The sequence below is a fragment of the Plectropomus leopardus genome, chromosome 15, assembly GCF_026936395.1.
Source record: "Plectropomus leopardus strain MGB_pleo_1.0 chromosome 15, ASM2693639v1, whole genome shotgun sequence".
NCBI classification, from domain to species: Eukaryota; Metazoa; Chordata; class Actinopteri; order Perciformes; family Serranidae; genus Plectropomus; species Plectropomus leopardus.
In genome coordinates, this window is record NC_142190.1 from 10928765 (window position 1) to 10955275 (window position 26511).

Here is a 26511-nt window from a genome sequence, read left to right on the forward strand (position 1 = left end):
TAAAGTTTTCGAGGATTTGAAAAAAAATGCTGTTGACCCGGAAGCAGTATCCTCGCGGTGCGGCACGTTTTCCTCCTGCAGCAGCAGCATGTGTAGTGTCGGTGTGAGGAGATGTCTGTAGAGATGGTGGAGCTCTCCGTGAAAACACCGGAGCCGGTCCGGCCGGCCGGGATCCTGCAACAGAACCGCGTCTTCCTCGACTTCTTCTGGGACTTGGCCAAACCGGATCAGGAGGTCCGGCTGAAGGCGGTGGAAAACCTGATCCAGTACCTGAAGACCAACGAAAAGGTGATCAGTAACTCTGAGAGTCTGAGTGTCAGAGCAGCGTGCTTACTCACTGAAGTAACAGTGGCAGTAGTTAGTAGTTTGTAGTAGTTACAGTTTTAATGTCAGCAGTGGTGGAAGAAGTACTCAGATTGTATATAAAAGTACCAACACCGCAGTATAGAAATACTGTCGCAAGTAAAAATCCTGCATTCAAAATAAGTAAAAGTACAAAATTATTAACATCAAAATATACTTCAATAACTAAAAGTGAAAGTATTCATTATGCAAAGCGTCAGATTAATGTATGTCATATTACTGGATTTTATTTATTTCTGTATTAACGTGTCCATCTCCTGGAGGTTGTAACTGGTAAAGGTGGAGCTAGTTTAACCTTTTCACCCCCGGATTGGCATCAGTTTCTTGTGTTACGTTTGGACACTTTTTATCAAGCATTTGAAACCAGAGAAAATTGGTTTGATTTCTTATTTAAAAAAAAAAAAACATGGCTTAAAAAGGCAACAAGCAATGGCAAGAAATTAGGAAAGGATGATAATAGAAGACCTGAAAATTTGCAAAAAACAAACAGACAAGAAATACAATTAAAAAAAGTAGAAATATTAGAAAATAATTGTTAGAAAATAATAATAATAATAATAATAATAATTTAAATAAGTGTATTATAAATACATATTTAAAGTTCATTAGATTTACATTTTTAGCATTTTTTTCAAGCCATTTTCCTTTTTCCCATGTAGTTTAAAGCAAGTAAGGAGCAAGTACCTCAATATTGTGCTTAAGTACTGTTTTTGAGTAGTACTTAGATAATTTTGAGTCATTAAGTCAGCAGTGGTGGAAGAAGTATTTTTATTATTTACTTAAAGTAAAAGGACATAAATTACTCAACATATAAGTTCATCTTAAGTTGCATGTGTATATTGGTGGATAACATAACCTGGAATTTATTTTGTGAACTGTCTGAACTGTGTTACTTATAGAAATTTTACTTTGAAAAATGTATGCAGTTTATACAATAGTCCAAAAGAGAAGAAGATTTCCTGCGTGCATCATGTGCTTGTTGCTGTGTGTGTGCTGCAGGCAGATGAGTTGGATTACACCTTTAAAAGGCTGGTGGACGGACTGGCTCACACACGAGAGGCCGCGAGACCTGGATTCAGCCTGGCTCTGGGACAGGTGAGTGGATTCGACTACCGAAACCAGTTTAATGATAGAAAGGCCAGAACGGAAAGGCCGTTAGTGGTCATGTTGACCGCCAGATTCCAAACTCTAAAATATGTCATGATCCCAATATAGAGAGTAATGCATTTGTTGTGTTAGGATATCTTAACTAACACCACAATTACAATTACATTTGAACAAGTTTAGACTTTATTTTGCTTTTATTATTATTTATTTATTTTGGGGTTTTTTTTGTCCCATCTACTCATGTTATGTATGATGTGTTATGTATAGCCTGGCTTTTTGAAACTTTCACATTAGTTAGATGGAGGCTCCACATAAGCCCAATGGGTTTTCTGTCTCTTCCTGCACCATGTCTTTGTCGTTCTTGTGTATTTATTTTAACTGTACAAAAAAAATTTAAAAAAACAAGTTGTAAACATTGCTAAAATTTGAGAGCTATAATGCACATTTTCAGATAGTTATGATTGTGAAAGAGGCCGCTTTTAAAGTTTAACTTTTGATAGAGACCATGATTGTTGCTAAGTAACCAAGATGCAGCTGCCACCGAGCAAAAAGGTATCAATTTTACTACAGCAAAATCTATGCAGTCATTTTGACCGCCTGTGGCCGAAATATAAAACATTGATCACGTTTTTTTGCCTTCTGTGCAAATTGTATAAATCACATTTTAAATGAAAATACGGGAATTTTTAGGGGAGACATCAGGGATCAGCAGCACTGTAATTTTTAATTCAAAAAGTTATACAACATAAAAATATGAAAATGGTCAAAATGACCATCATGGCCCTTCTAGTGTTGAACCCAGTTTGATTTATTTATCCATCTTTACATTTCAGATTGACTTGTATTTGACGATATCTGAAAAGTAATTTTTGCACATTGTTGTTAACATATCTTCATGCACTGTCACTGCCTATTGGGACTTTTCTATCAGCACTTTTGTCTGTGCAGAGTCAAAAATGCTGTGTTGATTTGTGTTTCCATTACCAGTTTAAATCTTAAGTCATACCCGAGATGGACCGTCCTTGAGGTCGAGCCGAAGCGTGCCCAACTGCCTCCAAGCAGGTTGCGGTGCCGTTATTGTGCCTCTTTAGTTTTAAATAGTAAGAGTTGCATTTGTAGATGGTCGTGGTGATGTGAATCATTCATGAGGCTTTGCATTGGAATCCAAAAGTGATCCATTTTGGCTGAAGTGGTGACCTCTCCACTGTTAGTGTTAAAAAAAAGATCTGTAAGAACTGATCCACGCAAGAAATAATGATCATTTGTTCATTTTGTTGGCACTGGCATGACAGGAGCTTTTGTCTTTTAGGTCTTAAGTGCTTTTGGAGACGTTACCCTGCAGAGTATACTCGACAGAATCAAAGAGAAGTACAATGTGCAGACGGTGAAAAAGGTGAGTGTTTGATATTTTCTCTGAAAAATTCATGAATGGGCTCTTTGTAAATGTCAAGGTCTTCTCTTGTTTTTACAGAAACTTTTCAGAAATGCTTTGTTTGGAAACTTGTTTGGCGTCCTCGCACTTCATCAGTCTGGTCGCCTCTCTAAAGTAAGTAGTCTCACCATGACTCATCGCTTTTAACGGACAGGCTCAGATTTTGGTGTTTTTAATAGAGATCATGATGAAAAAGAGGAATGAATCTAAAGCTTGTGTGTGTGTGTGTGTGTGTGTGTGTGTGTGTGTGTGTGTGTGTGTGTGTGTGTTGTTGATGTGCGTGAGCTGCAGTGTAACGTGGTGTTGTGGTCTCTCCTGTGTCTCTGCAGGAGCCGCAGGTGGTGCTGGGATGTGTGCAGCTCCTGCAGAGCCTCAGTCAGCGCAGACAACACCTGAAGGACCTGCCCACTAAGACCATGACGGACATCCTCAATGAGGTGCCAGCTTTATGACACTATTGGAGCCATTTATCCACTTTTAACAGATGGAGTATTTAATTTATGCAAATTGAAAAAGAAAAACTCCACATCCATCTTTTCTTTTCTAAAACTGATGGCAAGTCAGCTTTATTTGTTCAGCACATTTCATACAACAAGGCAATTCAAAGTGCTTTCCAGAGCAATAAAATAAAATAATAATTATAATAATTATACGACATATTAAGAGATGAATAATGAGTAATAATATTGGCTGGTCCCAAACTATTAAGATCTGTAAAAATATGTAAAAGAACCTTAAAATCTTTTTTAAAAGATACTGGAAGCCAGTGGAGTGTAGCTAAACTCGTTGTTATATGCTTTCTCTTCCTTGTTTTGGTTATAAAACATAATAAAGGACACAGATTTACAATAAGAGTAAAGAAAAAACATTACCTACTGAATGATTTACAATTTTTGAATAAGATTTTAAATACAGAAGACGTGCAGACAAGAGGTGCAAAGATAAAAAGATTATTTAAAATGATTTAAAATGAAGTTTTAGAATAAGCTTGCAGTCATCGCACGTTGGAGTAGGCAGTGGAAAAAAGGAATGTTTTTCACTTATTAACCCATTTTCCAAAAAAGTTGTGGATCACATAGGGAAGTGGTTTAGTCACCAAGGCTGTGTCGTATGGGGGACCAAACCGAAGAGCCAAATGTATCAAAACATGACTTTGTTGTGATAAATTAAGGGGTCGTCACAGCTGCTCTAATGATCCTTGGATTTTAGAAAAATACAAACCCTCCAGAAAAATGGAGTCTGTGTTAGAAATTGTGTCATAGGAAGCTTTAAGAGGTCACAGGTAGGCTTTTTTGTTTGTAACATGTTTGCTGCACTGTAATGACATGGCGTCATTACAGTGTTAAGCTGTTTGCTAAATTACTATTTTGGGTTTAAGAATGTGAGGGTACCAGGGCCCTGCGGATATGTTGAGTTCCAATAAGAAAACGGTCGGTTTGTTCATTTTTGGCTGAATAAATAAATTAAAATTTAATTACTAATTAAATTAAAATTTAATTACTGGCTTTGACCTAAAAGTGGTCAAAGTCGGGGCTTGTCTAACATAATCTTGGGGGTTATTCCAGGTTTCTGCTGCATGATAACAGAAAGTCAGAGATATATTTGGGTGCTGAGCCACAACGATTTATCGACAAGCAGCAAGATTTTGAACTCAACATCTCCGAGTGACTGGTAGCCGCTGTGAGGACTTCAGAACCAGAGAAATGTGTCATATTTCCTAGTTTTTGTCAGATGTGTGATGTGATGTGTGTGTCCGATCCGTCAGATCCCAGAGGAGGTGTTTGAGGAGGTGCTGCTGAGCTCTTTGCAAACTGAACTGGCATCAGCGTTCAGTACTCCGGAGCAGCTGCAGCTGCTGCTGGTCGCTCTGCAGCGTTTCCCACAAACCCTCAAACCCAAGAAACTCAAGAAGCTGCTGGGCTCCTCGACCATCATCAACGCCGACAACATCCCCAAGTACGAAAACCACGACTTTCTCTCAATTATTCAGCAATGCCTTTAACCATATTGTGCTGATCAGCTAACATTAGCTGCTATTCATGCACATGATGTCACAGGGGTCCCGCAGATCCTTAAAACGTCTTAAAAAGGCATTCAATTCATTAATCTAAAAATAAGGCTTTAATAGGTTTTAAAATGTCTTAAATCAATCTTTCGAAAGTCTTAAAAATGCTAATACGCTGGGAGAAGAACTTTCTTATCTCTTTTTTTGACATTGCATCATGAAATCTCAAAATATCTGGTAATATATATTTTTAAAATAATTTTCCGAATTTAACATCAGGCAGATAAGGATATAGGAACCAGCAACACTCATACACATTTACCAAATGAACTTAATAATATAAAATGTTCAGTGTTTTCCACGTGTCCCACTGTAGAAAGTCCTATTTTTTTCAGCATTTGAAGTAGACCATCTGATGTTTTACATTATTTTTTAGGGCTTTTATTGCCTTAATTTGACAGGGCAGTTTTTAAGCGTGGGGGGGAGTGCGGGGGGCGACATGCAGCAAAGGGCCGAGGACCCTTTAAACCTCTGTTTAAAGGGCGCCGCTAACCAACTAATGTTTTATGTTGAAGTAAACATTTAGGAAAAATAGTCCTTAATAAATATTTAAAGTTTATTTTACTTTGAGTTGCAATAAAAAGTCTGAAAAAGTCTTCAATCTAAAAGCTGCAGGGACCCCAGAATTATGCAAAATGTGAGCGTCCGTTTCTCTTCCGACGGCTGCCGCGTGGGAAATCTGAGCAGCGTGTGTTGTTGTATTGCAGGTTGACGGAGGTGTTGAAGATGGCAGCTCGCTCGGTGAAGAAGGAGTGTGTCCTCCCAGCTGTGACCCTTGACCTCCTGAAGCTCTCTCTGAAGGAAGACAGTTTCCAGCTCTTCTGGAATAACGCCATCATCGACGGCATGTTTAAGGAGCCTCCGGGGCCCGCTCAGTGAGTCCGCACAGAGCGAGCAGCCTCGTAGAGCAACAAGCGGCTAACTAACTTTTATCCCAACAGTCAGAGCTGAGCGCGTTTCTGCTGATCGTGTCTGAAATTCTACAGGCCATTTTTATATTTACCTCAGCTGCACGGAGAACCTGCAGCCTGCGTTTCCTTTAACCCTTTAAACCTGGGAAAAGAAATGACCAAGAAATTAGCAAGAAATTAGAAAAAAAAACAACTAGAGAATTACCTTAAAATTAGAAGGAAAAAAACAACCAAATGGGAAAGTAAAAAAAACAAACGAAAAAAACAGGGAAATTACTTTTATATGTTTATTTTTTTATGAATCAAGACAAAACAGGTGAGGATAGGCAAGACGGACAGAGCTGAATACACTGAGTGACATGACAGGTTGTAAAAGAGCGAGCAGACAAACGAGCAACATTGAAAGAGGGAGGAAAAAATATAAAACAGAATCAATATAGCAGGGACAGTCAGTTGCGTACAGTTGCTTTGTGTGTGTGTGTGTGTTTGTGTGTGTGTGTGTGTGTGTGTGTGTGTGTATGTGTGGATTAGGGAAGTTGTGTGAAAAAATATTAATTACTTTGAAAAATTTAAAATATTTAACTGATAATTTGAAATATATTTCTCAAGAAAAATGTTACTAGCTTTTAAAAAAATAATTTTCGAAATCTACTAATTTCTTAAAATTTGCGGGACACTTCTTGCCGAGTTGCCCTTTTTTCCCCGCCATGTTTTTGAAAAAAATCAAACCAACTTGCTCTGGGTTCAAACGGTTAAATACTTGTGAAAAACCTCTGAATGCAGAACAAGAAAAATGATTGCGATCCAGGTTTGAAAGGGTTAATTCATCACGTCTGTATGTTATGTGTCACCTTGTCTAGCTGATGCGTCCCGCTAACACGTCCCTCTGGTGTCGTCCTGTTTGTGTCCAGTTACCTGGGCTTCCGTCTGCTGGGCAGCGCCCTGCCGCTGCTGTCTGAGGCTCAGCTGAAGGAGGTTTTGTCTGGAGAGGTGATGATGCACTATGGCGAGCACGTGGTGTCTTCTCAGGTCAGTGGCGACGTCTAAACGACACGTTACGTTTTTCAACAGGGAATGATCTCAGACAGTTAGAGCATATTTTTTGTCTAATGTATGCTACTTAAAAAAAGTTGTCTATGTCAAATGATCACTAAAAAAAAAAAGAAATCCAGATCTTTATTGGGCTTATATTAGAAACAGGTTTTAATTTCAAATTCGTCACAGTTAATATAATCTCAAAATGCCCTCCATGTTTACAAATTTAGTACTAACGTCCATTTCCGTAGCACTAATTCGAGGTTTCACATTAATTGTTTTGCAATAAGCATCAGAGAGATTTTTCACAATTTTTTGTAACCACAAAAAATGTTTTTATTGGAACATAAATGATCTGTAAAGCATTTCTATATTATCACCAAACATTATTTAACCTATAATTTAAGGCCTAAGTGCACTGAAAGCTCTAATCGCCTTGTTTGACAGGTGACAGCTGAGGCTCTATGATGCACCACAGAACCATCAGTGTTTTAGGAAAAGCTCGCTATTTATTTGCAGGCATATACATATCATAGTTTTGTAGAAATACTGTGGGTATTGGACAAAATTAGCTAAATTAAAGCGTTAATTGTCGTGTTACTGTCATGTTTCATGGAATTTTGTTGTTATATTGGTTAATGTCCCATCCCTGTTTGGTCAGTATTATTTTTTTCACTCCCAGCAGAACATAAGCAACTGACTAATCCAAATCTCATCAATTTTTTTCTTCTCTACCAGAAAAAGGATCGCTTCAAGCTGTCCCCGGAGATGGACACCTATGTGTCGGACTTCCTGCAGGGCTGTCAGGACGCCGACAAACAGCTAGCGGTGATCATTGGCTTCTCCTCGCTGACCAACCAGGGCTACCCGGTGGTGCCGTCGGTGTGGAGGGTGGTGCAGCACCTGCAGCCTGCAGCTCTGCAGCAGTACGTGGAGTGGCTGAAGAACATGTTCCTGCAGCCGCAGCTCGACAAACTGCTGGACTTCAGCACTCGCAAGCAAAAGGACAATCAGGAAGGAAAGGAACAGTGAGTGAAACACCCGTGTGTTTATTAAGATGGACAACATGACAGCTCCCCCTGGTGTCTGTCTGCAGTATAGGTCATAAAGCCCGCCCCTCCATGTTAGTGAATGGGACATGGGTCAAACTAAAAACTCAAAGTACACGCCAAATAAATTTTTCACAAAGATGGTTTCTGTCGCTGAAGGTTGTTCTCATCACCATTATGTTTGTTTTTATAAGTTTGGTTTTAATGGGTTATTTAATTATACAAAAAGGAGATTTTCCACCATGATTGACAGCTGTGACAGCCAATCCATGCACTTGTGTTGAGTGGGGCTACTCAGTTGGTCGGACATGTTTTTTGGCGGGAACTTCCCTTCTGCAAATATCGATACAGTGCAGGCTTTGGCTCTTTATGATGTCACCAGTACAAGACGACAGCGATTGTATCCGGAATATTTTAGCTTCTTTTAAGCATCGTCCATCTTAATATCCAGTCTTTGCTTTAGTAGCGTGTTTATGCGTCTGCATAGAAACTGGATGAATGTAACTGATCTTCCTTTCTCAGGAGGGAGAACCCCGTGTTCCGCCTGAGGAAGTGGATCGTTTCTCGGCTCTCCTCGATCATTGACAACCACCAGGTGAAGAAGCAGGAGGAGCTCATCATGGATGTGGCCAGGTGAGAACTACCTGGAGTTAAACAACGTCACCGTCTCAGTTTGTTTGAATGGAGGACCATCAGCTGCTGTCGTTTCTTTTCCAGGTTTGTCTTTTTCCACGCGTTCTTCAGCGCCAAGAAGGCCTCAGGCGACATCCCAGAGACGAAGGGGAAGCTCTCTGTCCCTCTGGACGATAAAAGCAGAGAAGTGCTCATCAGTTCTTTCTTTGGGTGAGAGACGAGGGAAAACTTCTCTGCTGTCCTGAGACAGCTGCCTCTTTAATAGTGATAATAATAACAATAATAATGATATTAACCTTATTTATATTGCACCTTTATAAACAGATGTTTGCAAAGTGCTTTAACAGTCAAAGCAAAGGCAGGAGCTCAGGGAATAATAAGATAAACAGCAACAAACATGCCAAGCAGAGAAAGGTCTAGAAAAGTCAAAAAGGCAAGAACAAAATGCGAATGCAAAATGTCAGCCAGAATAAAGCAAATAAAAGTGATAAAACAGGCAGATCTCGAAAAGCATTTAAAGTACTAAATTAAACTTTTAGAAATGTTAAGAATAAAAGCAATAAAAGACTATATTGAGTAAAAAACAAACACAAAAATAAGAAAATAACATTGAGAAATTGCCCCCAATTTTTTTTCTTTTTTTCTTTTAACACAGTTTTAAATATATAAGTAAGAGAATTGTAAATATGATTTTCTGGACATTTTCTCTAATTTTCTCCTTTCGTTGGGATATTTCTTGCCAAGTTGCTCATTGTGTTTTTCCTGTGTTTTGAAAGAAATCAAATTTCTCAGGTTTCAGAGGTTAAAATGCTTTTGAAAGACGTCACAAGAAAACCGATGACAGTCGAGCTGTTTAAGGGTTAAAAGTCCCTCGAATACCACATTAAGGCACCTTAAGACTTGGCGGTTCCTTAAGACCTTAAGGACCTTAAGGAACCACATAGAAAAATCCAAATGATGTGGAAATGTGTAAAGAAACAATCTCTGACTAATGCCTCAGAAGTCTGACTGGAAATGGGACTTTTCACATCTTCAGAAAATCAGCAAAAGGACGACAAATCTGACGACATGCTTTAGGCTTTACCCCGCAAGAAACATGGACCGTCACAGCCAGATTGGGACCCTGTTTTATCCAAAAAATCATGTTCAGGTGTCTCATATCACTGCTGCATCACTGACTTTCCGTCTGTCCGCTCCTCAGACTCCTCCTGTCCATGCACCACCTGCCTCTGACAGAGGACTCGGCCGAAGGCGAGGCAGTCAACCTAAAGCGTGTGCAGGGCGTCACGGCCGATGGCACCATGTGGATCTACCACCTGGTCCAGTACGCCCAAGTCCTCCTAACCCAGACAAAACACGTCCAGAGGAGCCAGCCCTTCAGCCCTGAGCAGAGACAGGCCTGGGACAGGTAGGACAACAGTTTCTCCTCAGTGTGGTCTCTGTGACTAAAGGCAAGGTGTTTTCAAGAGCAATAAAATATGAAAAACATCATTAAGGAAACAGATTTACAATTTAAAAAAGAGTAAAGAGATCAAAAATAAAAGTTAAAATCAATTTCTTAATTATTTAAATAGTGATTTAATTAATTTTTAAAATAAAAATCAACATTACAGATAGCAAACTGCAGACAAGAGGTGCAAGGATATAAAAGATTATTTAAAACAAGGTAAAATTAATAGCAGAACGAGGTCGACATACAGCTCAGTTCTTCATTTTCCTTAATAGAGTATTACATGAATGTAGTTCAGGTTTAACAGATGATACAGTTTATTACAATGTAGATCTTACTTTAGACAGATAGACTTTATTGTCCACCTCATTGGAAATTTGTCACAGTAAAGCTTCATACAAACACAAAAAACAACACACGATTAAAAATGCACAAATGTACAAAACACAATACTGCAAACAGGCAGGTATGAGCAATACATTATATATATTACATTATATTATATTATATTACATTATATATAGAGACCACATCTTACAAAATAGTAGTTTTCCCTCATACGATTATTCAGAGTTTATTGCTTGAATGGCATAGGGAATAAAGGACATCCTACAAATGTGACGACTGATTTTTGGGATCCTACATTGACGGCCGGAGTAAAGCAGCTCAGAGTGTAATGGATGTGAGGCATCTGACATTAAATGTTTGGCGTTCCTGCGTACAGCACTGTCACATTTATTGCTGAGCAGTTTCTGTGACTTTCCAGTCACCTTCCTTTAATGTTGACAATCTTAGCTTGTTTTTGCTTGTTTTTTAATGAAAACTATTATAGGAACGTGTTTGACAGCTCTGGCTCTCCATGTGTGTTTTTCCAGCATGTTGGAGTCGGTGGCAAACCTGAAGAAGAAAGCAAAGAAAGGCCAGACTGCAGAGACGATCGCGTTCCAGCAGCTCTTCCTGTTGGTCGGCATGCACCTCTTTAAGGTACAGCTCGCCACCAGAGCCGTCATAGAGCGGCACTGGTGTTGTTGCAGCCTTAATGTTGTCCTGTAGTTTAATTTCTGGTCAGCGAACACTAATCTGCTGACACGAAAACTTTCTCCTGAAGGCTCCTGAAGAGCTGCTGGACATCATGAAGGACCTGCAGAGCTGCATGGACAAAGCTCAGGAAAAAAAGGCCAAGAAGAAGAAGAAACAAGGTGAGCTTTCAGATACAATAGGTATGTTTACATGGAAACTGATTCAAACTGATTCAAATTTCAGTCAGTTGCAGAGGGGGAGTTTAAAACTTTTTATAAACCGATCAAAAGAAAATGTGCATCATGTAAATGATGAAGCATCTCTGGCTGCTTTCTTTCAGCGCGTGCTCCATCCTCACGTTACAGCCTTCTTGTGCTCGCCTTCTTCTCCTCTTCATCGCCTCCAGTAGAAGTACACTGATATCGTGCTGTTGCTTGATTAAGAGCATCAAAACAACAGCAAAAACTGCACCGAGCAGACAATAAATATCAGAGAGGGACAGAGCGCTGTGCTGCCGCCAGAAGTTATCCAGTATTTGTTTTTCACCGCGAGAAAATGCACTTGTGGCGTAAGAGTGTGTGAAAGGTGTCAGTTGTGTCATTTTCACGCATGTCAAACAGCTGCTCCATTTACATGCGCCTGCGTTCGTATTAGAGGACATCCCATGTCAACAGCTGACCCAAAATCCTCAATCAGGTTGAGAAAAAGTGTGCATGTAAACGCAGCTGCTGATGACAGTGTTTCCTCTTTACCTGGCTTTGCCCTGAATACTCAAGATATCACAAGATCACAGGGAAATCCATCTTGTCGGCCTAAAGAGGTTAATTTAGATGTTTCAATTACATCTGTTTTATTTTAGAACAGGAGAGTATTTCCTCTTTTACAGAGGAGCAAAGAAAGGCACTGAAGGCTTTTCTGTATGGAAAAGATGTTTTCTCTTTTCCTCCGACTGGCCAGTGACAGACGTCGATAGACAGATGATTCATCCAATCACCTGCCAAGTGTCTTTTTAAGGTGCCTGCCCTTTTTCCTAACAGTTTCCAAAGACATTTTCTCAGATGGTTCTGTGTGACAAACCATCTGCCGTGTCAGGTTAGCCGCCTCCGTCACTCTCTCACGTCCTAATGTTGCACTAAACAGGATTCATTTTTACTGATCTAAATCACTTAAACCAGGTCTCAGACGAGACGAGCACAATGTCTCCACCAATTGCTACAGATTTGAGACTTTAGTTCTGTTTGTATTTAACTCAGCCGTCAGTGTGGTCACCGGAGGGAGGTTTTTCCCCACGAAACGAGGGAATAGTCGAAACTGGATATCTCAAAGTTTTCAGAAAAAAAACTTAAATTAGCTGAAATGTTTTCTTTAGCTTTAGAAATGTTTTTATAAAAGCAGTGTAGTACAGTGAAACTTTATTGTTACATTTTACAGTTTTTGATGATATTAATGCCCATTTAGTACATTGGCCACAAGAAACAAAAAAAAACTCAAAATAAAGTGATTAAAAGAAAACTTAATTCAATCATTGTTTATTAGGGAAAATTGACTGAGCATTAAGGTCTTTTAGAGCCCTGGATTTCTATTCAGCGGTATATATATCATACAATAATAATAAATTCAATAAAAACAAATCACTAGCAGCAATAGCTTTCAGAATGTATAAATGGCTATAAAATCAGTAAAAGGGATGAGAAAGATGAAATTGCAAACAAAACAACAACAAAGAGACGGCAAAAGATGACAAATAGATGCAAAGGAACTGAAAGCTGCAAAAACAGGCTGAACAGCCACAAAGAGACTCAAAAACACTGCAGACTCACCACCCCCCCACAAATACATGCTCAGGATCAACAAAACAGGAAAAAAAAAACAGGAAAAATGATGACAATGAAAACAATAAATGGCGATCTTATCTGTGAATTGACCAAATCAGGAGAACTGTACATTGACCGTATTAACTATCATACACTTAAAATGATCTTCAGACACATAGCTGTTTAATTTTAATATTTTCTGTAACTTGTTCCACTTATTTGGTCCAAAGAAGCTAAAGGCTGATTTACAAAGCTCTGATCTGAGGCGCGTGTGATGAGAGGTGGATTTAATTTTTCAAAGAGAAGTTCGGTAGAGGGGTAATTCAGCAAATGGAGCTGATTCAGGTGTCAAAATGTGACCAAAGTGAGACATTATCAGTTTGTGTCGCTGCCCAAAGTGGCCAAAAAAAAGTCAGTTACCCTGTTTTAACTGTGTGTTTCTTTTTCCGCGCTGCAGCCACACAGCAGGAGGAGGAGCCTGAGTGGGTGGAGGTGATGGTGGACATCTTGTTGTCTCTGCTGTCCCAGCCGAGCCGACACATCAGACAGGTCTGCAGGACGGTCTTCTCGTCCATCTGCCCGCATGTTACTGCAGCGGCCCTCACTGCGATCTTAGATGTGAGTAACAAATTCAAAGTCAATCTCATAACCTGTCACACTTTGTGAAAATGATTTTACAGGTTCAAGATTATTTTAGATAAACACAATTTGCCAAAACACAAGGTCCACTTCACTCGTTTTTTTCTGAACTTTTAGCCAAATCTTGAGGCTTTTATTAGAGGAGGGTAAAGTTTGTAAAGAGGTCAGTTAAGTGTCGCACAAAAGTCTCTTAACAGGCTGTTAATCTTCTGCCAGACATCCAGGAACAATCATTAGACAAGGGATCGATGGACAGACTTCTTGTTTTTTAAATGCCCAGATAATAATAATAATTATCATCATCGTTATTTGTATAGCACCTTTGATATAAGAAATGCAGCCCAACGTGCTTTACAAATAAAAAATTACATGCACCAGTGCATGCACAGTGCTTCACATGAAAATACAAAGAAGACATAAAGACATAATAAAACCAGCAAGTAAAAATAAGATAAGAATAGAATACTAACATCTTCACATGGATAAAATTAATTTGGTAATACCAGTAAAAGTAAGATAAAAATAAAAATAGAAGATAAGAGAAGATAATCCTTTATTGATCCCCAGAGGGGAAATTCAAGTTTTGCAGCAGTACAAGGGTAAAGGTCAAATAAAATAACATTTAATAGGTAAAAGATCAATATACTGTACAAAAAATACAAATCAAATAAAAAGTAGAGGTACAAATAAATAAAAAATAGAGGTACAAGAATGCATAACATAATGAGCTAATAATTAAGCTAAAAACAGAGTTTCTAACGTGTATAAAATGAAGGAAAATACAACAGTTTAGACATACTTAAATAAATGAGTAATCTCTAATTGTATTCAGAGTTACTTCGATCTGTTTCACATGTCTGTAATGTGAGTTTTTGGACTGTGTGCAGGTCCTGGACCCGGAGAAGGATGATGAGGACGCTGCTGTGGTCGTCACTGACGACAACAAAACCCAGAAGAAGAAACCAAGTGAGGACGATGATGAGGACGATGAAGAGGAGATGGAGGTCGGTTCTTTTCTTACTTATTCACAACTTATTTTCAGCAGGTTACGTATGCAATTTGGGAAGTCGTTTATGTAGACTGTGAATGTATATATACGGGTAGGAATAAGTAAGTGTGTACTTTTTCCTGCTCCTTTTCATACATGTGATACTTAAACTGAAGTGGCTTTAGTATTTATTATTGAGATTAATGTATAGTTTTTTTATCGGTCTTTTTTTGTCTTTTTGTTGATTGCAGTTGGCCGTAAAATTCGTTTGCTTTTATTTGTGTGTTTTGTTTTGTTTTTACGTGTGCAAAATAAAAGATTCATTCATTCAGTAAAATCGTTTTAGCATCTAATGCCGTATTATGATTAATCTTTGATTTATTCCACTTAATAAACGTGTCTTCACTGTTACGGTTTGATTTTTGTGCTAACTTTTGATGTCCTAAAAAATACGGTTATTGCCCCTCTAGGAGGACGAGTCTGACGGATCAGATGATGACAATGATGAGGATGAAGATAATGAGGCCATGGAGGAAGAGGAGTCAGAGGAGGAGGAGGAGGAGGAGGAGGAGATGGAACAGGGAGAGGTGGACCAAAGCTTCCGTTTGGAGCTGATGAAGGTCCTGAAGCAGCAGAACGCTCTGGTGGGTTTTTTAGGCTGCGTCTCCGTGTGTCTGTGATTCACGTGTGCACACGTGTGAACTTAAGCACAATTATAAACAGCAGAGCAATGTGTTTTTCTTCTGTTTTTAAGTCTTCAGGCTGTGATTAATATTCCAGAGTAGCAGGTGATCAGTCTGATTTTATTTATCAATTACAATTTTGACTTCCATCGATTAGGACATTTAATATAATCAAGATACAGTGACCTATTGTGCCGCAGTCTGTTTTGCAAGGATGCTCATACATCTGTAGGTCCTTAAAATTTATTTAAAGGACTTGCATATTATCAATATAAAATTTAAAAATTATCATGAAAAAGGTCTTAAAAAGCATTTCGTCTAAATGACCTGTTGTGTTGTGTGATAAGTCCTGCACACTTCTTTTCTTTACAGCGATGCACTCCGTACAAGTTAGTGACTTTCTCCCTCGATTTAGCAACTTTTCAGACTGTTTTTGTGACTTTATTTCTAAAATGAGCGACTGGCGACAAATGTAGCTACTCAGACCATCGAGGAGAGACACAAATATATTCAAATCTGTCACATCGTAGTTCATTTCCATGCACACTGCTCAGAGTAATCACAGTCCATGGTGCGGGGCCTCTCCCGCTCCTGCTGTGTTTATAGCTTATCTTAACAGATGTTTACATTTTTTTCATTTTTTTAAATGAGTTATTTTCTAAAGTCCAACAAATGCATGATGTTTCCAAAGTTAGTGAGTCATTTTGTTAAATAGTCATGATGCCGATTTTCCAATCCAGTCCAGATTTATTCATAAAGCACATTTAAAAAAGGTTAACCAAAGTGCTCTACATTAATAATTTTTTTTAAAAAAGGCAGAAATAACATAAAACAGGATGTTAAGAAAAACAGAGTTATTGACCAAAATAATTGTGCTTATTATAATTAAGTAACCTTACTGCTAGATTCATTTAGCCACGTCCTTGTCTCTCCTGTCGAGAGGTTTTAGATGAAGTAAACAGAGCAACGTGTGTGTGATCCGAGCTCACAGTGTTGATGTTTTTCTGTGTATTCAGGCCACAGAGGAGGACGGCAGCAGCGATGAAGATCTGGACGATGACGCCATGATGGAGCTGGATAAGGGCCTCGCAGCGCTGTTCTCAGAGCAGAAGAAGAAGAACCAGGCCAAGAAGGATGAGAAGTCAAAAATACAGAAAGAGAAGATGCTGGTCCGAGACTTCAAAATCAAGGTACCACAGCCTAAAATCAGCAACTTGGCATGAAATGTCTCACAAACTGCAAAAAAATCAGTAAAAGGTGATAAAGAAATAACCTGAAAATTGCCTTAAAAAGGAGAGAGAGAGAGAGAGAGAGAAAAATCATCAAATAACTACTGAAAATATCAAAAAAAATCTATATTTATAATTATATGTTTACAATAAGCCTACAGAGAAATATATTTTTTATTATAATTATTTTTCACTTTACTTTTGTGCAAATTTCAGGTAATTGTCTTTTTATTTTATTTTATTTTTTTTAACTTTTTTATTATTTTCTCAATCATTTTTGGGTCATTTGTAGTTGCTCATTGCCTTCTTTCCACGCTTTTGAAAGAAATCAAGCCAAATTACTTGCATGAAGATGGGATGCAGGAGGAAGCTGTGAGCATGTCTCCATCAAAAGTGGGAAAAAAAATACAACCTCCATTGTCCCCAAAACTGTCTTCCTCCACTGTTGTAGGTGCTGGACCTGGTTGAGGTGTTTGTGGCGCGGCAGGCTGGCAGTCCTCTTGTTTTGGGTTTGGTGGAGCCTCTTCTCGCCATCATCGACAGAGGAATGACCTCCGGCAGCGACCAGCAGGAGCAGGACTTCCTCCGCCGAGCTGCAGGCATCTTCAGGTGACTCACCTTCACTGTGGAGGAAACATCTCTATCTGTAGTTTCTTTTTTTCTTTTGTTTTTTTTCTGAGTATGAATATTTATTTATTTTTTCTTTTTGTTTAAATTTAGGAATGAGTTGTGTAGGTCCAAGGTTTACTGCAGGACCGCCGGGGACAGACAGGGGGAGCTCCACGACCTGCTGGAGAAACTGATGACTAAATCTCAGAAACTGTCCGACTCTTCAGTCTGCCTCTACTACTTCAGGTACATGACTCAGCTGAATGATTAATGTCTCTGAACTCTCCCACACAACATTATATATGTGAATGTTTATGCCATATTAGGAAAAACGGGTCACCGAAACAGAGAAAAAAGCAGAGTAAATGGGAGAAATGACACACAGCATGACAGAAAATTACAGTACATTAACTTGTGAGAAAATTGCTCTTGTCTCATATTTGAGCCAAAAGGGTGTTTAAAAACCCTTTTTGGCTCTATCAGCACAGTCTTCATAAGCATGATTGAGTTTGCTATATGTCTATGATTTTGTTCAAACTTTTAGAATCAGAAATACTTTATTGATCCCTGAGAGGAAATTGCGATTTTTTTACAGTCGCTCTGATGCCAAGAATAAGGATGTATATAAGCAGAAATAAGACATATGAAAAAAATTAAGAAAAATAAATAAATAAATAAAACAAGAAATATTAAATAAATAAATATGCGAATTAGTAAAAAATATTGCGCATTATACTTCAATTTCCCACTGGTATTTAAACAATTTAAAAAGTTACATTTGTAAAAATGTAATTTAATTTAAAAAAAATGTAAAAAATTTTTTAAAATGAGTATGTAATGTGTGTAAAAATATATAATTACAAACATATACAAATATGTGTCTTATGTTACATTACAATGTACAAACCAGTATATTAAGGTTTAGATATATAAAAATAAATGCGTTATGCTTCAGCATCATATATACATATTGTACATATTTTAATGATTCTGAGACGTCTATACGATCGTTAAAGGCGAATCAGCTGTTGTGTTGATGTTTCTCTTCTTTCCTTAAATAATGGCTGTTTTAACAGAGATAAAACTGATATAATTTAGACACCACATGTATTTTTTTATATTCGAAATAGTTAACAGACCCCAAAAGTGCTTCATTATTAAGTGCAGCTTCACCACATTAAACACTATTCACACATTCACTGCAGGTCTTTGATGTGGCAGGTAGATCAGGACGTAACTGTATAGCTCACAGGCAGTGACTGGAAAGGACTGTTTTATTGTTGATAGATAAACATCCTTTATCTATCTTTTTTTAATGTGAATTAACGTTTTAATAATATGTTGGCACTGGTGCCGAGTGCTTTTATTATATACTGGTCCCCAGAATGATACCACGCTTTTGTTACGCCCTGCAAAACCTCAAGAAAAACACAGCAAACTGAAAGAGTCTGTTTCCAAGGTCAAGAATGAAATATTGGAGCCTAAACTATAATTTGTGCCTGCGGTGTTTAGTATTTTGCTGATGTTGAACTGTCCTTGCAGTGCGTCTCTGTATGTGGTGAAAGTGCTGCGAGGAGCTCCACCTGCTGAGACCAAAGAGGAGCAGACAGCTGACGGAGCTGCAGCAAATGACGTATGTTTTTTTATTGTGTGGTTGTTCTATATCAGGGGTAGGCAACCTGTGGCTCTAGAGCCACATGTGGCTCTTAAGCCCCTCTCCAGTGGCTCCTGTGTCTCTGACTAAAAATTATATGGAAATGAATGGCGATTATTTTTTAAAGATTTTCATTCAATTTTTCAATTGCAAAAATATGTAGCCTGTACACAGAATATGAAAATGTATTAGCATTTCATTAACTAAAATATGCATCATATTTCTGTGGCGGTGGTGCCTTTTCTGCTTAATTTTGCCAAATTTCAAAAGTGGTGGACGCTCCTGAATCAAAAAAGCTTGACTAGCTATGGACTCCAAATCCAAGATAGGAGAAGTCTCAGAGGAAAATAGAGAAGTTAATAATGCATATAGATAATAATAATAATAGTGCATAAATAGATCTTTAATTTTTACCACCAACACTGCAAAGTTAATGTAACAAAAAATAATAAATACTGGTAAAACATATTAATGAATGCTCATATAGACCCATTAATAATATTGACAGGCTAGTTTGACTATGTGTTGTGTTACCTGCGGCTCCAGGCAGATTTTTTTTGTTTGTTTTGGGCCAGAAATGGCTCTTTTGATAGTAAAGGTTGCCGAACCCTGTTCTATATGATTAAGAGCAGAATTATATTGGTGCCAGCTGCAGCTGAGGAGATATATGTGGAGGAAGTGACACCTATGATCATAATATTGACTCTTATGACTTTTGAGTCAAAATGTTGCAAGACAAAACCCCAGAATTTTTCCTGTTTATCTTGACATTTTAAATAATTGATGAGCAGGTTCTCTGTGTATGTAACTGGTTTAAGTTCATGCAACCATTTTCTAAAGCTTGGTAGGATTGGTGTCTTCCAGTCTTTGGGGATGAGTTTTTTTGTTTGTACCACATGCATCATCAGGGTTGTTAAAATGTGTAAAGGAAGAATTGCAGAGCCCGCAGAGCATCCAAAGAGAGTCAAGTCTCTTTTTTTAATTTGTTTTTAAAATAGTTGCCCAGAAAGAATAAATCAAAGGACAGTCCGAAAACAGATGCAACAGTGTACCATCGTCTGATTTACATTCATCACAAAGTGGGGATACAGCAGGGTAAAATGTATGTAACATAACCTTGAAATAATGGAGGCAGTGAATCTCTTTGAGTCGTGTATGTTTTGTGTGAGGTTCCCCTGACTCCTAGTTTACAACTACTCATCTAAACCTCTCTGCAGTGGGGTGCTGCTGAGGTCGGATCACTGGACAATAGTTGTTAACGTTGCATTTTTGTCTCTCATGAATACATCCAGCTTTGCACCAGAAAACTTCCAAGATCTGTTCCCATATTTTACTGGGTCAGAAAGTGGGTCAGTCCTGGATAACTCAGCCCCCTTTTTAGCCGGAGTGTATTCCTCACACTGATTTTCTTTTGTTTTGTTTTGATAAACATTTTTTTTAAATTGTGGTGCTGCACTGTCATCTGTTAAAACCAGTAAAAATCTCTGATGTCGTGCTGTCTGCTCTTTCTTGGTGTGCAGTTGAGATTCATGGGCAACGTAGATGTGGATCGGGTCTCCAAAATCTTCAGTGAGGCTCTGAGCTCCTTCCTGGGCAAGAGGAAGAGCCCTCTGACCGCTCAGATGTTCACAGACTTGTTCACCAGATTCCCCGTGAGTACAGCGACACGTCATGTGTCAGTACAGGTTACCATGGGGACAGAAACCACGTCTCTGCTGGTGGTAACTACTGATTAGGAGTCGACCCATATTGGTTTTTCAGGACCAATACCGATTATTAGTAGTTAATGAACTGCAACTTTCTTTTAATAAAGTCAAATTAAATAAATAAAAATAGCTCCCCTGTGGTTTTGCATCGTAAACGTTCCTCCCGTGCTGACACTTTGCACCTTTTAGTCAATAAATTTTATCAGCGATCATTTAAGTAAAATGCTGATGCAGATAATCTGCAAAATGCCAAATATCGGCCCTTAATAATCGTCCAGGCCGATAATCAGTCGACTCCAACTAATGATGCTGTTTTTTTATTTCCAGGTTTTGTGTGTGAGGCTGTTGGATACGGCCATGCAGCACATCACGTCTGGGGTCAGAGTTCACCAGCAGGTAAAGACAAAACTCCTCCATCTAAGTAGCCACAAATTAATGTATTACTTTCTCTCTCTATTTTAGTTCGTATGCACATTGTACTTCCTGTTGATGGACATTGTTTTGTGTCTGTTCAGGGCCAAGCGTGTGTGTTGGTGTTGCGGGCGATGCAGAGCAGAGAGGTTCAGCAGCTGCTGAGCGGCGCTCTGTGGACAGAGCTCTGTGTGAAGGTCTCAGGTCAGCTGGTCGAGGTAAGTCAACACACATCACGGTCCTGGGATACATTACAGTGTTCAAGAGGCCATAATGTTGGAGGCAGTGTTTGCAAATAAATTTGCTAGTGGCCAAAAAATTCCAATTCAAAATCAGTGCTGTCTTTTTAAAATTCAAAAATTCTGTAAAAACCGTGATTAAAAGTCACTTTTCTGTGTCTAATATAACGTGAGGTTATAACTACACATCAGTTCTTCATTATAAACAGAGACGTTCACACAACAGCGTCCTTTAGGCTTGTGCAAATTTTAATTATGTTGTTCCACAAGGTTTATAAAGCGGCATCGTGCTGTGATAAATGATGATTAGAGCCACTCCATGACCTCTGCGTGTCCACACGATAGCCGGGGGGTAAACACATACATAATTACATACTTCAGCAATTCTTCACCAAACCACTTCACCTCTGTGTTGACCCGCTGTTTTCCTCCCGGACAAAAACAGACCTGCTAAACAAACAAACACATCTTCTCCAAAAAGTTTTTCGCTCCAGTTGCCAAAACTTTGTAGCAAATAATATCTGCCATCATTTTCTGAGCTGCTCTACTTTATCAAGCTTTGTTAAAGGAAGTTCACACAAAGATAATATAGATTGTAGAGAGTACTCCCCTCCCTCGGCTCTCTATGGTCCCAGAAAGTTTTCTATCAACTGGCGTTAAGGAGAACGGAGAACCCAAAAAATGAAGGCATATCGGTGCAAACAGGCTTTGATGGAGTCTGAACTTAAGACAGCAAAAAATGTTAAAAAATGTGTGAAAAACTTTCCAGAAATTCCTGTGCAGCATCATACAGGTGTCTTGTATCCATTCATGTACTCATGGGAATCCAAATATTAGCATTTTCTCTCCTAACCACTGCTGAACAAAGCATTTTCTGAGTCTTTTCCCATGAAGGGGAGCTGAGCATGAAATCAAAATTTTATTGTTTTTGAATGAAATGTTCCTTTAAACATGTAATTAAAAACTGTTTCCAACATGCAGTGTTTTAAAATAACTTCACTATAAGTCCCCCTGTCTAACATCTACATGCACTATATAACATTTCTTATTTTTAAACACACTATAATGTAGTTATAGGCAGGTATAAGAACTTATTAATGGATCTGTCAATTACAAACCAATTACAGTGATTATAGACATACTGTTCATTAATTATCTCTAAAAGCTACATGTAATAATGATTATATTAATCATAATAATCACAATAATACATTTTATTTGTATTGGCGCCTTTCTGAACACTCAAGGTCACCTTCCAAGGCAGAGTTAAAAAACAACAGTATAACAGATCAATTAAATCAAGAAGACAAATTTATAGTACTTAAGTTTAGTGCTGTTATAAACCACATTATACTGTATGATACCCCTTTCTCACAGGTTTTTAAAACATGGGTAAACCTGCTAAATATATGTGATTGGCTTGAACACAGTGCTGTAGCACATGAGTCTACCTTTGTGTCAGCTGGCGTGTGTGTGCTGTTGTTTGTGTGTCCGTTTGACGTCACAGACAAGCCGTAGAACGGGTTAACAGCAGAAGCAGTAAGAACAGAGGTCGCTTAAAACTTTTCAGTGGTGTCATCTCTTTGTATATCTCTTACTTATTCAGTCTCTCTTTCAAACCCGGTGCAGACTAATTTGGTACTAGCGCAGTTTGGGAGGAGATGGAGGGTAATTAGTGATGGCACGTCATTGCATCTCGCCAGTTAAGTAGCTGAAATTTTCGCATTCAGCCAGGTGTTGTGTTCCCATCAATGCCAGTTGGAGCCAAAGGCGATAAATACCCAAGTCTAATGCAGAGTCATTTGACCCGAATGTGAATGCTGATCGTACGCATTATTATTGCATTAGGGATTATAGCATTTTTTTGTGCAGTGGGAATAAGGCTTTTATTAACTAAAAATAACGGAAAAAATGTGTTTTTCTAATTTCTCCAGTAAGCAAAGAACCTTTCTTAAGGAATTGAGGTGATAGAGGTCCGTGCTCAACAACAGCAAAACTACGTCAAACCAGAGGGTTGTTGGCAATGGATCCGCTGATAATGAAGCCAACATGGACAGCAGTCTAACCTCATTGTCCTCTTCTCTTAGAGTCTTCAGCAAGTTGGTCAAACTGACAGCAAAGTGGTGAAGGAGAAAGTGCTGAAAACCCTGGAGCTCTGTCAGTTCCTGGTCAAACACATTCACTATCAGGTAGGTGTGAGCTGCAAGTGTGAGGATGAACACGAGTTCATGGGAATGTGTTGACGTGGTTTGAGTTCAGACTAAACGCTCTGCTATCTGCTCCCCACACTGTGCAGAAGCTGTCTGTGGACCTGGAGCCCCTTCAGAAGGTCCTGCAGCCTCTGACCAGCCTCATTGCTTTCAAGAAGACCGGCAAGCTGGAGGACACCTACTGGGCCGTTATGAAACACTTTGGAGTCACGTGAGTTTATTGTGATTTGCACTCTAGGTTTGATAAGCATGCAGTGTGTGATGCAAACCAGATTAGTAGGAAAAATCAGGTTATAATGGTAATAATCAGGTTTCTGTAAAATCCTCAGACACATGCAGCAGGTCAGGAATCAGATTTCCTCCCTTCACTAATTTTGGATCAATGACTCACTTCTATTAATCTAAAGTAGTGATAATGAGTGTAAAGACACATGTGATGGTAGAATAAATTAACATTGAACGTGTAAAATGTTAGAGCGAGCACTATTTTGGCAGCGTCTGATGAGGAGAAAACTGAGCTGGTGATTCCATGACTGAAGAAGAACTCAGGAGGTTTTGATGAATTACACACAATATTTAATTAGGACTTGATCGAGGAGAATCACGGTTGAACACAGAGTGTGGCGCAGTGTATGCGGTCCAGAGATTCTGGTGGTGTCCTTGTCTGAGGCTCGTACTTAACCACAACAGTCCTCTAAGACGCTACATGTCCCCAGATAAAGTTATTTTGCACAAAGTATAACAAACAAGTGAGCTCACCGTGTTCACCCAAAATCACCTTGCCCGTCTCTCCCACTATGCAACTGCACACCTCTGAGAACAGACACTAAATCTGCTGAGACCGAGATAAAGAAAGGCAGCTGTGATGGTCAAGTATCTGACCTCGACGCCTTTTTCAGGCATGGTACTGACCTTACTCTTGCTTCACCAAAAATTCTCTGTCAGCGTCCATCAATACACGAAATGTCGCCTCATTTGTGACACCTCACAAAGGAGATAATGGTACATACTCTGATGTTACAAGCCAAAAACGCCGGTTTCCTGTCTGCATGTCAACACTGAAAACAGTTTTATGAAAATTTTTACGACGGATGGAGATTTACGAAAGGTACGTTTGCAGCGACAAACATTTTACATGTGAACGCAAGGCTAAAATGAATAGAAAAAGCGACATTTTAAGAGGCAGGTTAGGGTTAAGGAACATTAAAAAGATGCAGGTGTATTTTCCTTTTTGTTACTTCTCTGTATCTGTTACTGTCACTGTCATAATAGCACCATTTCCTTTATTTGCTCAGGGAATATCAAATATGTATTTCATTTGTTCATAATTATTAATATTAATCATATTAATTATTGTTTTGTTGTTATGTTATTGGTTGATTTTTTTTTTAAAAAAAGCTAAATTGTCAAATATAGCTGTGTATTTGTAGGTTATTTGTAGTATTTTGAAGACGAGGACGCGTGTTTATGGGCTCTGCCCTGCGGTTAAAGACATACTGTCATGCACGTGCGTTCACGTGAAAAGCTGTTTGGAAACCCAGTTATGTGTATACATGGCCAAGAAATTGGCATTCTGCAGAGGAAATCTAGCTGAGGAAATTGGGTTTCTCTATCACCCAATCAAGTTAACTAGGTATGCTGTCTACATGACGTTAAAGGAATCAGATTACTGCAGAAAGGCTGCAGTAAAGTGGTTACAAAAATACTCATTGTCCAGTTTCTGATGTATCTCAACTAGCAACTCTAGTGTTTCCTCAATGTGTAGCAGCATTTGTTTGCTCCACCATTATGTTATATATCTTTTTAAAAAAAGCAACTTAGTTTATTGACTCAAATTTAACCAAAAAATAAACTTCATACTAAATATTGAAGTAGATGGGTTTAGCATGTGATTTGTGCTCTTCTGTGTCCTCTCAAACAATAATTTTGATTAAAAGCATTTTAGACAGGTTGTTGGTCAAACCACAGAAATTCGAACCGCTTATTTCTTCATTATTACTTATAATGCGTGTTTTCGTTTTTTAAAAACTGTCATTATTGTGTGTTTTTTTATAGTTAATTGTGGTCATCACATTGACCTTGCATGTGTTAACCTTCACAGGAAACCCAAAGTTGAAAAAACAAAACCCGACAAGCAGGATGGCCAACAGCAAGGTCCCAAGAAGAAGAAAGGTTTTCTGCCAGAAACAAAGAAACGCAAAAAGCGCAACAAGCCTGTTTTAGAGCCAGCGGCGGCGGCGGCAGCGGACAGCTCAACCTCCAAAGACAAACCAGCAGCAGACAAAGGACAAGCCAAAAAGAAACATGACAAGAAAACAAAACAGAAACGACCGGCCGATGGCGCCACAGCCAGTCAGCCCAACCCTGCCAAGAAGAGCAAGACGCAGCCCGAGAGCCAGACAGCCAAGAAGAAGAAGAACAAGAAGAAACAAAAACAGAAGAAAGAGGGAGGAGGGCAGACGTAAAGTGGACACTGCTATTTAAACGTTTATTCCCTTTTAAATATGTTTTCTCGTCTGTTAATTTTTCTTACTTGACTGTCCTGCGTGAACAATATGAAGATATCAGCATTTCAATGTGAGATATTATTATACATATTGAAATCTTTAGATTTGTGGGATGTGAATCAAGATGGATTATTTTTCTAATGTGTGACTGCTGTTAGATTAGAAAAACATGTCTCCAACAATAAATCCATTTCTCTTCTTGGAAATCCCTCAAAACTCTGCTTCCAACTGTTCTATCATATGCCTTTTATTCAGACCATTTCATATTATTGCTATGAATATTATAGTTTTTATTTTTAAGGTTTATATTTAAGGTTAATAAGTCCAGTGTTATAGTCTGTTATAGCCAGACCTTTAAAAAAAGCCCCTGGGAAAGTGGTATAAATGTATAAATACAGTATTCGATCTAAACAAATATCAGAAATCTCAACTTTTACTATTTTAAAATAACACTTCATCAATCAGACTTTATTTGTGTAGCATTTTTCATACAAACTGTAACACAAAGTGCTTCATACAATAAAAATAGAATTCCCCCTCACACACACACACACACACACACATAAAAACAAGACTTTGATAAAGTTAAGCACCAAAAAATAGGAGTACTCATTAAAACCAGTAAATGAGGAAAAGCTACCCCGAGTATAGTCCACGTACAGATATTTTAATATTTATATATTAGTATTTAGTATTTTTAATATTTCAACAATTTTTTAGTTGAGATTCAACAATTCATCTGTTTCTCTTTAATCTA

General features: G+C 38.5%; 1 protein-coding gene across 1 annotated transcript; it reads left to right on the forward strand.

The window, feature by feature from the left end:
• Positions 1 to 48: 48 nt before the first annotated feature.
• Positions 49 to 25970, forward strand: mybbp1a (MYB binding protein (P160) 1a). The gene is made up of 27 exons (XM_042499009.2): positions 49 to 288; positions 1363 to 1458; positions 2780 to 2863; positions 2942 to 3016; positions 3232 to 3339; positions 4668 to 4858; positions 5675 to 5842; positions 6790 to 6907; positions 7652 to 7941; positions 8485 to 8595; positions 8680 to 8805; positions 9797 to 10003; positions 10921 to 11029; positions 11154 to 11244; positions 13337 to 13497; positions 14406 to 14522; positions 14977 to 15150; positions 16206 to 16379; positions 16870 to 17027; positions 17139 to 17273; positions 18570 to 18660; positions 20202 to 20333; positions 20715 to 20783; positions 20903 to 21016; positions 23125 to 23226; positions 23334 to 23458; positions 25349 to 25970. Exons 1-27 carry the CDS (start codon positions 112 to 114, stop codon positions 25710 to 25712), a joined length of 3867 nt encoding a protein of 1288 aa, XP_042354943.2. The 5' UTR covers positions 49 to 111; the 3' UTR covers positions 25713 to 25970.
• The last annotated feature ends 541 nt before the right edge of the window (positions 25971 to 26511 follow it).